The sequence below is a fragment of the Coffea eugenioides genome, chromosome 5 (genome assembly GCF_003713205.1).
Source record: "Coffea eugenioides isolate CCC68of chromosome 5, Ceug_1.0, whole genome shotgun sequence".
Lineage (NCBI taxonomy): Eukaryota > Viridiplantae > Streptophyta > Magnoliopsida > Gentianales > Rubiaceae > Coffea > Coffea eugenioides.
The window spans coordinates 50,397,627-50,412,490 of record NC_040039.1 but is presented as its reverse complement, the minus strand read 5'-3'; the positions used below and the strand labels follow the sequence as shown (position 1 = coordinate 50,412,490).

Genomic DNA, 14,864 nt, shown 5'->3' with positions numbered 1-14,864 from the left:
TTTAAGGGGGAAAGGATGTGAGGACCCGAATTTTAATTTTTCTTACTTTTATTTTATTTTACTGGCTTATTTAATTATTTATTTATCCGTTTATTCCGAATAATTTATTTCATTCATTTTAAATCCATTTACACGGAACAATGTCTCATTTATATTTTTAAAACGTTTCGTTAGCGAATTTAATTTTTCTATGATTCGTTTTGCGACAAATCGCGAATGCACGTTTTTTGAGGCAAATGCGATGTGAGAGTACATTAATCTTAGAGAATTAAGGATGATTAATAGTAGACTAAGAAACGTTAATTGAGGGATTAGATGTGTGTGAGTTAAGTTAAGCTCAATTAGGAGCACTAATTACTCACTAATCGGTTGTTGACTTCTAGGCACCAAGAACACCTTTATGTCAATCCTTCTAACACCCCATCAAATCACCGAACAACCACCAACCTTTCTTCCTCTCCTCTCACTTGGCCGACTCCCCTCCCTCATTTCCCCTCAAAAATTTCAGTTCTCGTCTTCCATTTTCCTCTAAGAAAACTCTCCAAATTTGCTTCTTTTTTTGGTTCTTCATGCAAGCTTGGAAGGTGACTTGAACAAGGAGGAAACTTTGGTGATTTAAGAGCTCAAACCCTAGTGTTTAGTCTTCATCTTGGCAGCAAGGTAATCATCCAAAGAAACCTCAACTTTTCCTCTCAAATCTTAGTAGTAGTTAGTTATAGTTAGTTAGTTGTTGGGTTGTTGATGGGTTCACAAGAACCTTGACATTAAGTAGTGGATTTGAGGTGGCTTTGTAGGTAGAGGCCTTGAGGATTTTGTATGTTTAATTGCTTGTTTGATGCTTATTTTGAGAAGATATGGTTCAGTTTTAGTTGGAAAGTTAGAAAAGAAAGCTAGAAGATGAGAGGTGCATGCTGTCCGAATTTTGGCTTGTTGAAACCCTCATGTTAATTTTCAATTTTGATGCTATTCTAGTGCAATAATGTTTGAGACATGTTAGTGGTTATGTGTGTTGAATATCTTCCAAAAAGCTTTTCAATTGGTTGTCTCAAAGTAGGGTTAAAGTGAGGATGAATTCTGGAAAAATTTCTAACCAGGAGCACCAACCAGTGTTCACGTTTTGGGTCATAACTTTTTGTCTGGGAGTTGAAATCGAGTGTCATTTATGGCATCCAAAATTAGACTCCGAGAGCTTTCTGTTGGTATAAAATGCTCCTCCTAATTCGTTTCCTATGAGCCGTAGTGATCCGGCAAAGATGACTGAATTTCCTCACTGTTCTCATTCGAGAAACCAGCCTAGCTGCAGTTTGTAGCTCAATTTCACCGATCTTGCAAAACGAATTTTAAGACAGTTCCTTCTAGTGAATTGTAGCCTTTTGAATCTAGTTTTCAACGCTACCAATCACACTAAATTTTGAGTTGTGTAGCTTTAGTTATGGTCAGATTTTGAAACTCTGTCAATCCTTCAAAACTGGAAATTTCGTAAACAGGTTCCAAAATTAAGTTTTCTTAAAACCATTGTATCTTGATGTTGAAAGGTCCAAATTGGGTTCCGGTTATTTTATTTGAAACTAGATTTAGAACACTATTAGTGGTATAAATTTCACGTGTTGATTCCATTTCTACGAATTTTGCCGAATTTCCAAACATTGATGAAATTGCAAGCCTGTTTTGCTCTGTCCTATCTGGAACAGTGACTTTGAACTAAAATTTGAATGATTTCGAATTGGAGTCTGAGAAAAGTGTCTTGTAGAGAGTTTTAGTGCATTGATATTGTTTCTAACGGTATAAAGTTTCCAATTTTTAGACTTACGGAACTCGAGATACGATTTTTTCCAAGCAGTGTTGCACCAAGTTAGAAATTTTTTGGTTTCAACCAAAGTACTCTTTTAAACATTTTCAACCTCCCTTTGAGATTGTAGTTCATTTTAAGTTTAATTTCATGGTTGGACACAAGGTCACTTTTGAACATTAAACCTTCATTTTGAATCTTGGTTTCCAAAGGATTAAACCTTCCTTAATGCATTTTTTTTTGGTTGTTAACTTCCTTGGTTATTGGCACCCTATTCTTATGCCCTAGATTTACATGAGTTTGAACTTTTAAAAGGGAGCGTTTTGACTAGAGTAAATATTGGAGAATTTTCACTAGTTTTATACTCGAATCTTGGAACCTTTAGCCTTGACATTTCCTATGCATATGAGTGGAGTTTTGGATGAGTTTTGACTCCATTAGTTTGAAAAATATGAAACGCTCTTTCTGTTCAAAAGCTTGGACATGAGATTTGAAGTTTTAAGAGATGAAATCCGTCTATCCTTTTTCCCTCGATTTTCGTGCCGAAAGTAAAAATGGTACTTTCTTTTAGAATTGAGATTACATACTACGGCTTGAATCAAAAAATGACCTTTGAGCTCTCTTTGAGCATTATTTCAATGATTTAGCGAGAAAAACTCTTTTAACTTGACTCGAACTTATGACCTTGAGAGTGGGTAGCAAGAAATGTTTTACTTTATAACCTTGGTCGAGCACCTAGGTACTTGTGATTGTGCTTGTCTCAGGTGGTCACGAGGATGCCGAAGAGCTCGTCTGACTTCTCACTTTGCTCTTATTTGCCTTGACTTTTGGTGAGTGTCAAGTGTATGTTAAATGCTAATGTGTTTGAAATGATACGTGTACAAGTGCTATATATGATACATGAATTTGTCGAGACGAGGGTGTACTTTATCGCCCTCATCCTCTCTCTCTCCTGATTACATGATACTTGTTACATGAATATACATGACTTGCACTTGAACATGAACATGTTTTAAGTCGTGAGCACTGAGCGGCTAGAAGTATCATGTCCTATTCGGGTGGGAGGTACCGCTTATCCCGACTCAGTGCTATGACCGATTCAAAGTCGATTGGTGCGTTGTCTCGTCGACCAAATATACTTCTGGGGGCGCCCCAACCCATTGGTTAACCTTGTAACTCGAGCCGGCAAGGGTTTGGTCGAGAAACTTGGTAAACCTTGGGAAATATTATAACTTGATCTTTTAAGATCTCGCTAGGTATACTCGAATAGCATTGTCACTTCATACATGTTTGGTTCCGGATCCGAGTGAGTGTTATGTTGGATAGAGGAAGTAAGTGGAGCACTACGGTCGTGTTATTATTTGGGTTGATAGAGGGTCAACCCCAGACGGCTCAACTTGATCGGGATGTGGAAATAGCTCCTGAGAGCTCCTGTATCCTCCTTGTGTGTTAATTCCTACTTGTGCACTTGAATAAAATGCCATGTTTAAAGTTGCTTTCAAGCACATTATTTGATTGATTGGTGTTGCTCGCTTGTCTGTTTTCTTGGCCTCACTGAGCGTTCACTCATCCCTTTAAGTTTGTTTTCCTTAACAGGATTTGGAAGTGGATTGGAGGATCTAGACTAGCGATTCAGTGGAAGCTAGTATTTTTGAATGAAATTAGTGACTCTTAAATTGTAACTTTTGTTACTCTTAGTTGGTGGTTTGTCATGATAATTGTTAACCTTAGAGTTGTGGCTTGTATATTCTTAGTACTTCTTATTTAAGCCGATGGTTGTTTTGTGGCTCTATATTAGGCTTGAACGAGTGCGTGAGTCTTGACGAAAGTTGGGCAGGCGTCCCGCTAATACCCTAGGGTCGCCCGGGGGAGAGGTGGGGGCGTCACATCTATACTCACTCCACTTCACTAAATCTCCATTGTCACCCAATTTTCTTGTTTTAAATCCCCCAATAAACATCCTTTAGAACAATCTTCCATTGATCAAAAGCATCCATAAACAATTAAACTTTTGGATTGATCTTCACGAGTTCAAGGTTTTCAAATCTAAAATTTGATCATTTGGGGACCAATTTGCGTGAAATTTTGTAGGGATTTTGCATCACTTGCATCATAAAACATCACTCTACCGATTGGAGGTGATATTCTTCAACTTAGCATGGTATTTTAAATTTTGCCATTCACATGTTTCCCGAGTTTCTTGACAATCTATAAATGTTGAATTTGTGATGTTGTTTGTTGATGGTTATGAGTTCTATTGTGCTTATTTGACATCTCTAAATATGTTTATATGATCAATGTAGGAATTGGTGATGATCTATGCAATGTTTCAATTTTATGCATATTCATATATTATGATCAATGTGGTAATTGGTCTTGAAATGTTATTAAACATAATTGGATGATTCAAATAGCCAAAATTTTGCTTGTTGATGACATTTTTTTTTTCAAAAAGGAAGTTTTATTAGATGCAAACCAAGGTTACAAGCGCCATAGCTCAGGAATGCTACTCCCTCACATCGTTCTAACCTGGCGGAGAGATGGAACTCCTAGCCTATCTAGAAAAAGAGCTCCTCTCGCTAATTGGGGCAAATCTGAAACTGCCAGATAGATGTCGTCTCGGGCACGCTGGCAACCAGCATTTGCCAATGTACCCGCGACCTGGTTAGCCTGACAATAGCAGTGAAGAATCCGAGAAAAATGAGACGCCAACCCCATTAACTGCTGCACCTCCATGTAAATACCCCATGGGCAATGTACTGATCGATTCAAGATGCGGACTAAAACCACCAAGTCCAGTTCAACGTCCAAGGTACCAAACCCCCTTTGGAGACACAACTTGATCCCAAACAGCAGGGTGTGGGCCTCAGCCTGCATACTCGAAGCCAAACCGAAACTACATGAGAATGCCAGCACCAGCTTCCCCTCCCCATCACGAAGCACCCTCCTTCCTCCACTCAAGCCAGGGTTACCCTTAGAACAACCGTCCGTGTTAAGTTTTAGACTCCGAGGGAGGGTCACAACCATTTAACCAACCTATGTGAAACTGCCGTTTTCCATGTCGAGATGGCCACATAAAATCGAATCCATGACAATGACGGAGCTCGAAATTCCGGGAATTGGATCCTGAACAACTGTTGCAGCTCGGAGAAGATAGATTGACATACCTGTGCCTCCACAATCCTCTTGCCCTCGTATTTCATTGCGTTCCGAGCCTTCCATAGATGCCAACAGATCAACAAAGGGAGAACCTGATGGACAAACTCCAAGAGCTTACTTTGATGCCGCCCATCCCCCCAGGCTGCCATACGGACGCGGAACGAAGACCCCGTCCAGCCTACTCCAACCGCGGCCCCAAAAAACCTCCAAACAAATTGTGCCATAACTCTCGCACCAAACAAATGCTCTGTAGTCTCAATCCTAGGAGAGGGGCAACACGCACACCGAGAAGGTCCATGAATCCCCAACCTTCATAAAGTACAATCCAAAGGGAGGCGATCCCGCAGCAGGCGCAGAAGGAAAAAGAAACTCTCAACGGCACCACTTGATGCCAAATGCGTTTAAATAGCGGCGACGACCCAGAATGATGTTGAACCAAGGAGAAAGCTGACTTCAGCGTAAAACGGCCCGATTGCTCCGTTCTCCAAATTATCAGATCAGGAAGCGGCCCATCAGGTGGATCAATTCGGCCAATCTCCGTTACTATATCCAGAGGCACCCAATGTGAAATGCTGCGGACGTCCCAGGAACCACTTTGCACAAAGTCCGCCACCTTGTGATCTAACATGCTATCCAAACGATCTGCCAGTCCCTCCGTACCAAGCCAATTGTCAAACCAAAAGTTAGAGTTCCCGGAATGAACAATCCATCCAATGTGCCTCTCAGCAATAGCTCGCACTTTCACCATCCTTCTTCACCCCTCTGAACCTTTATCGGTAAAGGCTAGATTAGGATGCATCTCCCAACAAAACTTTGCATGCATAAATGAAGCCTACAAGGATGAATTGGAACGAAAATTCCACCATAACTTGATGGAGAAGGCTCTGTGAATATCCTCCAGTAGATGTAATCCAATCCCCCCTTCTTCTCGCGAAACACACAAATCCTTCCACCGAAGCCAATGGTATTTGGGACCTCCCTCGGTCAACCCCCACAGGAAATTGGAGAACATACCTTCAAGCTCCTTGAAAATAGCTTTGGGGGGAGAGGCCGCCATCAAAAGGTAGGTCGGCATAGAAGAGAGGACATGTTTCAACAACACAATCCTTCCACCCTGAGACAACATCCTATTCTGCCAGGACAGCACCCAAAGTAATACTGCTTGACACAACCCCCCAAAGAATTCTTTCTTTTGACGTCCACAATAAAGTGGCAATCCGAGGTACTTAATCGGGAAATGTTTATACGAGAACTCCGTTATCCTCTGAATTTCCAATCGCTTGGAAGGAGAGGCTGTCGGGTGCACCGAGAAACAACTTTTCCTCGCATTGATCCTTTGCTCGGAAACTGCCTCATAATCAGTTAAAACATGCTTCACGAGTTTCAACGATTTCACCGAAGCACTGGAGAAGACCAACACATCATCCGCATACCCCAAATGAGTCACTAGGGGACATCCCTTAGGGACTCGAAACCCCTGAAACCCTCGATGACACTGTAAATTATTGAGCGACCTCGACAACACCTTAGCCCCAATGATAAACAGTGCAGGAGATAGAGGATCCCCTTGACGAAGCCCCCAGGCTGATTTAAAGAAACCAAACGACGACCCATTTACAACCACTGAAAACTAGGCATTTGAGATAAGCCTCCAAACTATATCTATCCATAGCTCTCCGAATCCAAAAGCTTTAAGCACATTGATCAGAAAAGGCCACACAACTCGATCATAAGCTTTCATCATATCTAGCTTCAAAGCCACATTACCTCCCCTTGCAGCCCGTCCAATCGTCAAAATCAATTCCTGAGCTAACAAGTAATTATCGGAGATTAACTGTCCCTGGATGAAGCTACTTTGGTTCTCAGAGATTATTTTGGGAAGGATGGAAGCAAGCCGAAGTGCCGGAAGCTTAGAGATCAAAGTTACACAAGCTGATCGGACGAAATTCGGAGAAATTCTTCGGACGTGCAACCTTGGCCAGTAAGACTATAGAAGTAGCAGTTACTTGCCGGGGCAGCTCCTCCCCACAGAAAAAACTTTGAACTGCTCAATAGACATCCCCACCAATTATGTCCCAGGAGGAGGTAAAAAATTTGCCAGTAAAACCATCAGGCCCAGCTGCACTATCCCCGTCCATCTCAAAAATCACCTGCCGAACCTCTTGTAAGAACTCATTGCGGCTAGGGTTTCTAGATTGTACTTGTTGATGACGTTTACATATTTACATTCATTCGACGATGACATTTGGAAAAATTTGAATTTATGAGTTTTAGAGAATTACTAGTTAAACTAGTTTTGAAAGTGATGCATTTTCTTTGATGTTTAGGAGTTATAATGGGATTCCTATTACTCATTGTTCATATGGAGCATGCCTGTATGATAAATGCTGGATATTTGAAGAATTAAGTAATTTTAGTGGAATTTAGGAATTGAAATTGAATATGTGCATAATGTAATTTCTTGGATTCGTTGTGGCTCGTAATTTGATCTTGTTATGATATGGTGATCTTTATAAGTGTTTAGATGAAGATTTATGTCTTATGTTTTACACTTCTTACTCTAGGCATTTTGGGTGAAAAAGTTTAACTGTATAGAGATTTAGGAAGTGAGGTGTTGCCTTTTGTATCTTAAGTAGTTTCTCGTCTATTTTATAAAGGTGCAATACAAGACAAAGGCAAGCCATTATTCGTGAAGATTCTTCATGCCTTTGTCACTTTTGTATGACTCAAACTTTTGTATATTTTTCAAGCTTTTCATTCCTAATGGTCACAAATGAAACTCATGAACTTTCCTATTTTGATATAAATGCAGTATTTGTATAATTACAAAGAATGGTTCGTGAACTTCATGGTTGTAAACACTTCAATCACGTCAGTAAGGGAGTATTCCTTTCTTTGTCTCATTTTTCCTTCTATACACATTGAGGACTATGTGCATTTTAAAGTGTGGAGGAAAAAACTTGAGATTATATATGTGACGCCCCCACTTCTCCCAAGGACGAACCCAAGGGTATCCGGGGAACGCCTGCCCAATTCTCGCCAGCACTCGAAACAAATCGATTCAAGCTTAACAATATACAACAATTTGTACTAGTCAAATAAGGAAAAGTCACTTCCATAATCGAATATCCAAGTCTTGCACCATGAGTTCAAAATACATCAGTTACAAACTAATTTTTAGATTACCTTTTAAAATATTTTTTAAACATTTTTATTATATTTAAAAAATTAATTTTTAAAAAACACACTGAAAACAGGAGATCCAAACAGGAGTGCCCACGTTCGAGGTTTGCGTTTGGATAATCATCAATAATGGTATAAAGAATATAGAGATGGAGCGCACTCAATGTATAGCCGCGTCGTTCATGTAATGGCCCCCAACAAGAAGTCCTCGAAGAATCATTCAATGGAGTTATTATTATCAAAAAAAGGAATCATTCAATGGAAAGGGACGTTTTTGCTAAATCCTTCCTCAAGGGATGTTTGCGTCGTGACCGTTGTTGCTTCTGCAGCAGGCTCTCAGTCTCGGTTCCCACCTTGACCAGTTATGTTGTCAAATTTCTCCCTATTAATAAATTATTGACAAGGAAACGTTTAATTGATCCATCGATCGAGTAAACGGAAAATTATTATATATATTATTATTATTCTCTCCAAAACAAATATATGAAAATGACATTATTGCATAACATCACGTCACGGTATGTTAAGGCTTGTTTGGATTGCATTTTTTTGAATTTTTTTGTAGAAAAATTACTGTAACGATTTGATGTATGTGAAAAAAAAAGATAATAAGAAAATGTGATCATGAAAAACGACACAAATTTTCTACAGAAAATGACTGTCCAAACAAAGCTGTCAATACAGTTGACTGCTTGTACTTCACATTCTCAAATATTATTATTTTTTATTTATTATTTCAGCCATTATTAAGTATTATTAACCACACAATGCAAAGCGGCACGCAGCAATTTGGTGAAAACCTGCGCTACCCAATTATTTAACTGGCTGCGGTTATTATTTGGGAGGGGACAAATTGTGAATCACTATAATACAAACTACATCAATAATATATCCAACAATTTCCAATTCTTTTTCTTTATTTTTATTATTATCATTTTTTAGCAAAATTAAACTTTCCAAATCTTTGAGGACGACCTCTCCTTGAGAGGAGGAAGCGGCAAAAGAAATGTCATTTGAAAGAAGAATTTCGTCTTATGATGGGCATGAATGGGTCATAGAGTTTGGGCCTCCTAACCGAGCGGGCTTCAAATGCTAAGCCAGCCTGAGTTTACTCTGGTCCAAGAGTCAGTCTAACGCTCAGCCATGCTGTTTAATGTACACCACCTTATTCTTGCTCGGAAGTCAGATAGGGATGGCCTCTGAAGCTTCTATCATTATTTCCTTCAAAAAAGAGAAAAAAAAAAGAAGCTTCTATCATTATTCATTCACACTGGTCCTAGACCAAGAAGCTTTATAAATTATACCCTTGCCTTCGTGAAAACCTGAAACCATCTATATTGTTAGGCTCCGTTTGGATTACTATTTTTTTGGATATTTTTGAAATATTTTACTGTAACAATGTAGGTAAAAAAAACTTTTACTATACATGTTTGTAATGATTTTTTGGGATATTTTTGAAAATATATTTTTAAAATTTAAAAATTTAATGAGATATTTTTAAAATTTTTTAAAATCTTACAATCACTTACCACTATCCCCCTCTCCCCTCTCTAGTCGCAGGTCGCCGCCTGCAATCAACTCTTGTTGCAAGTCGCGACTAAAAACTAGTCACCAGCCATGGCGACCAAATACCGGTAACTAGAGAGAGGGAGAGGAGGAGGGGGCAGCGGAAGAGACGTGGATAGGAAGGAAGACGGGAGGGGAGGAAGAAAGAGAGAAGAAAGGGGAGGGGGGGAGAGAGGAGGAAGGGGCTGGTGGTAGTGTATTTTTTTTTGTACATTTAGAATTATTTTTGATATATTGTATGAATGTGGTGTTTTGAAATTGTTTTTGTTTATGTATTATTGCAATATTGTATTTGAAAATTTTGTTTTTCAAAAATTATTTTTCATGACATAATAGAAACTTTTGATGATAAGTTATTTTGCTACAATTTCCATAAAAGAAGACAGTATTTTAGAACGACTATTGAAACATTTATTATTATTTTTTTTAAAAAAATATGATTTATCTTTGTGAAATTTCACAAATTGTCTGGTGGCAAGTACCTATGTAGATACAAACTTCTAAAATTTATAATTAGATTCTTCTAATCAGTGTGCCATTCGATATACATTCGTGCATCTAAATTACACTTAATTTATTGTATGAACGCATGTATTTACATTTATTTATTTATTAAACATTTAGACCTCTGCAGTTAGGCACTGTCTCGAACTAAAAATAAAAAAGAGATACATACATGATGCATTTCCTTGGAGAAAAAAAAAAAGAAAAAGAAAAAGAGAAGCATCCCGCATGCAGGAGTTGACACGTAGATAAATAGTTGTCATGATTCAATGCCACGTGTGACTAAATCACAACTGAAATGCCATGAGACGGCCTCTCTCCTGCTCTGCTTCCAATTCCTGAATCAAAAAGAGCAATAAACTAATAATTCTGAAGCCGAAGACTCGAGACTCAAGAATCAAGATCAGTAGTACCATTATACAAATCTGCTAGAAGATCGCGTAATTATCGTATGAGTTATGCTGTTGATGATGATGTCTTCGGAGTATGTAATGAAGCTGGGAGAGGGCCATGCACACGTCGTTCCAGTAACAGTGTTTGTAGCAGTTCTGTGCTTATGTTTAGTCATCGGACATTTTCTTCAAGAAAACCGTTGGGTTAACGAATCAATCACTGCCATTCTCATTGTAAAGCCCCTCTCCTCTTCCCCTGTCTCTTATTTGTTCCCCCCCTTTTTTTTCAGGTTGCTGATTATTTGCTTCAGTTTTTAGTGCGTCTCAATATAATGCTTAATTGTTTGATTTCTCGTGACATAAAAAAAAAAAAAAAAAAAAAAAAACCACTATAGGGATGTTTAGCTGGGACAATAATCTTGTTCATCAGCAAGGGTAAGAGCTCTCATATTCTCAGATTTGATGAAGAGGTGTTCTTCATTTATCTCCTTCCGCCCATCATCTTCAATGCAGGGTAAGCAACAAGATGATGACGATCAATGTTTTCCCCACGAAGTTAATTTACCATCTTGCTAACTAGTTATAATTCCGTGGGGAGCGTACATCTTCGCTAGGTTCCAGGTCAAGAAGAAACAATTCTTCCATAACTTCTTCACCATCATGCTGTTTGGAGTGGTTGGAGTGTTCATTTCAACCACCATAATCTCAGCTGGTAATTAAATATCTAACTTATCGGCCTTTATTTTATCTGTCACGTAATGTTTATATGGAATATGCTAATGTAGATCAATTTCTGCTGGTAACCCACATATTGCTCGATCATCAAAATAACCAGAAACTCGCCCCTGACTCTTCAATTCTATTGGTGGTGCAGGTAGTATGTGGCTGTTCCCCAAATTTGGTTTCGTGGGGTTGACTACTCGTGACTACCTTGGTTTGTCTTTGTCCCTAGAATACTTCCACATTATTTTTCTAACTCCTCTGAAACCTCTAGTGATGACATTAGCATGCACTGGTACCCTTTCATCACTGTGCTCAAGATGTACTTGCTACATTTGCGCTTTAATATACTTCTTGAATTCAGGTATTGGGACAATCTTTTCATCGACAGATACAGTCTGTACATTGCAGGTTCGCTCTGAATTTTGTCTGAGTTTGTCAGTTTGCTACATTAAGTAAGTTGTTTTTTAGGTTCGTAAAGTGTACTTGCTGGATATGCAGGTCCTCCATCAAGATGAAACTCCTCTGTTGTACAGCCTAGTGTTTGGTGAAGGGGTGGTGAATGATGCAACATCGGTTGTTCTGTTCAACACAATCCAAAAGCTTGATGTGAATAGACTTCATGGACGGCAAGCTGTTCGCATACTTCTGGATTTCTTGTATCTGTTTTCCACAAGCACAGCACTTGGAGTATCGGTGTGTTTTGCTCTCTTAATATTCTTAAACCTTAAGAAAAATGCTTTTCTAACTGCTAATTGACGGAAGGCAATGGCACAGTACAATGTGATGTGCCCTGCGATTCGATTGCCTGGTGATTCGTGATATGGTACTTAGTTTTATTTCTCCCACTGCAGGCTGGGCTTTTGACAGCATATGTACTTAAGGGTCTGTACTTTGGCAGGTAACTCCTTATATTGATCTCTTGCTCTACAAAAATAGGAGTCTCCCAAGTGGCTTCTGTAAGACCACTTAAGTGAGCCAGTCTCTTATGTAATGTGCCCCTCTTGTATGAGTGAATGCTTCTGTGTGGCAGACATTGCACGGTTCGGGAAATAGCTCTGATGGTTTTGATGGCTTACCTGTCTTACATGTTGGCTGAGGTAAACATGGTTGATTTGGATGTTGAAAATATCCATACTAGGAATGCTTAGCACATGCAGATCATTATTAAGTCTAAACGGCAAATGCAGTGTTGAAGGAATTCAACCTGCTTCTGGTAATGTCACGGATAAATTTATGCATGAAATTTGTCGACAGATGTATTGCACCAATCACATTTCCAATAGAAATCCTAAAAAAGTGGATATTGGTTAATGCCACAAATGAGAACCCCATGATAATAGAAATGTTTGATTGGAAAACATGTAGACAACCAAAAATTTAGGCATTGTATCTGCTTCACAAGCGGAGCCAAGGTGGTGGGGTGCACCAAAAATCTGTAACTGGCAATCAAGACCCTGCACCTATTGCATGCAAACCTCAAAGCACTGTAACATAGAAGTAAAATTAAATCAAAAATATTGTATGCACTCTCCTTCAATGTATATTACAGGCATTTGCAGGTTTGCAGTAGCCTCAATATAAAGCTTAGTGTTGCTCAGGGATTGGTCTTGACTTTTGCAGCTACTCAACCTTAGTGGGATTTTGACAGTCTTCTTCTGTGGGATTTTCATGTCCCATTATGCATGGCATAACACCACAGAAAGTTCAAAAATTACAACCAGGTTTGTTCCCTGAATCAGGCAGTGTCTATTGCCTTTGTCTATAACTGTGATTTATCTGCCTACTTGCTTAGCAAACTCTGTTGTTGCTTGCATCAATAGAGCAGAAAATAAAGATGCAACTTATGTTTCTCATCACCTGATCTATGCTAAATGTTTCTGACATACTTAACTGCAGGCATGTATTTGCTACAATGTCATTTATTGCGGAGACGTTCATATTTTTGTATGTGGGAATGGATGCACTTGACATTGAGAAGTGGAAGCTGAGCAAATTGAGGTAAATGTACTTTGAAGCTTGTAGAAAGATCTTCAATCTATATGGTTAGAAAAGGTCATTCTGAGTAATTGGTTAGAAAAGGTCATTCTATATGGTTTGAAGTTAATTCTAAGAAGACTGAGAGGTTTTGAGAAGTTAACATGGGCCCTTGGGGATAGAAAAGAAATAGGGAAAATGATTTTCCAAATTATCCTAAGGGACATATTCTTTAAAGTTTCCAATTTACATTACGTCTATGCATAAACAAATTGTTGATTTCATCTGTCAAGTAACCTCTTTTATCTACCTTGTCGCAGGGTTTGGACCTTGCTCGTTATATGTACCATTTTGATCTTCCTGATACTACTTGGCCGTGCTGCTTTTGTCTTTCCTTTGTCTTTCCTTTCGAATTATGCAAACAGAAATGCTTCCCGTTCATCCACAATAACATTCAAGCACCAAGTACACAATTATTGTACTTTTATCAGCAACTTCTATATTCAGGTGACATCAAATTGCTCACATTTTTTTGACTGATTTTTGGCTATAACAGGTAATAATTTTGTGGGCTGGACTTATGAGGGGAGCTGTATCCATAGCGTTGGCGTTCAAAGAGGTACGCTTTCTGTACATGCAGACAAACTTTGTGCAAAAGCATTAGTCAGTACCGTTGCATTTCACTTTTTTTATAAGCTGGAAAGTGTTATGAATGCCAAATTTGTAATTGTTGGCTGGTGTAGTTCACTCACTCAGGGGTTACATGGGATCCGGTCAACGCCACAGTGGTCACTACAACAGTCATTGTCGTGCTCTTCAGCACAATAGTAAGTGTGCTTTATTCAGAAACCAAGATTCCGCAGATCTCACCTCTACTTCTGTAATGAAGTCCTAATTTATTGAACGAATTATTTCTCAAAGAATTCCTGAGTGGAGTGTTTTCTTGGTGCCTAGAAGGGTATCATACTACAGAGAATGTTTGCCAATTGATTAAGAAGTAAATGATGCAGGTATTTGGCTTTTTAACAAAGCCACTTGTGAGTTGCTTGCTTCCGCCGCATGATGCTAATATTGGAGACCTAAGCCGTGAACCGACCATCTCCAAGGAGGATATGAGACTTCCTTTGCTCTCTTTTGAAGAATCTGCTGCAACAAATGTTCTACGTGCAAAGGATAGCTTGTCCATGCTCCTAGAAAGGCCTGTACACACGATTCATCACTATTGGAGGAGGTTTGATGATGCTTACATGAGACCACTATTTGGTGGCCCAAGAAACAACAACTCTTCATGAAGCTGGAGGGAACGAGGAGTTATTACAGCTGAACCCTTTTTAAACACATCTCGTTTAGTTGATTGAAGTTGGGCATTTAAGTAGTAGTAGTAGTTTTTACGACGCTTGAGCAGAAAAAAAAGCCCAATTCTGGGCTATAGACTTATAGGTACCGTGCACGTACAAACATAACTTCTACTGTGACAGCGTCTTTCTTTCTGTTGCTTTTGCGGCGAAAAGGCCTAAAACACAAAAGAGACCAGACCACTGAAAGTGATGGCCAAAGAGTACGTACAGGAAGGA

The 14,864-nt window shown here is 39.1% G+C and overlaps 1 protein-coding gene across 1 annotated transcript; it reads left to right on the top strand.

Annotated features, from left to right (window-relative positions):
* The first annotated feature begins 10,659 nt into the window (after positions 1-10,659).
* LOC113771959 (sodium/hydrogen exchanger 4-like) lies at positions 10,660-14,833 on the top strand. Its single transcript, XM_027316502.1, has 14 exons — positions 10,660-10,827; positions 10,989-11,107; positions 11,208-11,305; positions 11,468-11,527; positions 11,678-11,724; positions 11,815-12,009; positions 12,168-12,214; positions 12,347-12,413; positions 12,937-13,037; positions 13,213-13,314; positions 13,611-13,755; positions 13,847-13,909; positions 14,034-14,117; positions 14,301-14,833. Exons 1-14 carry the CDS (start codon positions 10,660-10,662, stop codon positions 14,580-14,582), a joined length of 1,578 nt encoding a protein of 525 aa, XP_027172303.1. The 3' UTR covers positions 14,583-14,833.
* The last annotated feature ends 31 nt before the right edge of the window (positions 14,834-14,864 follow it).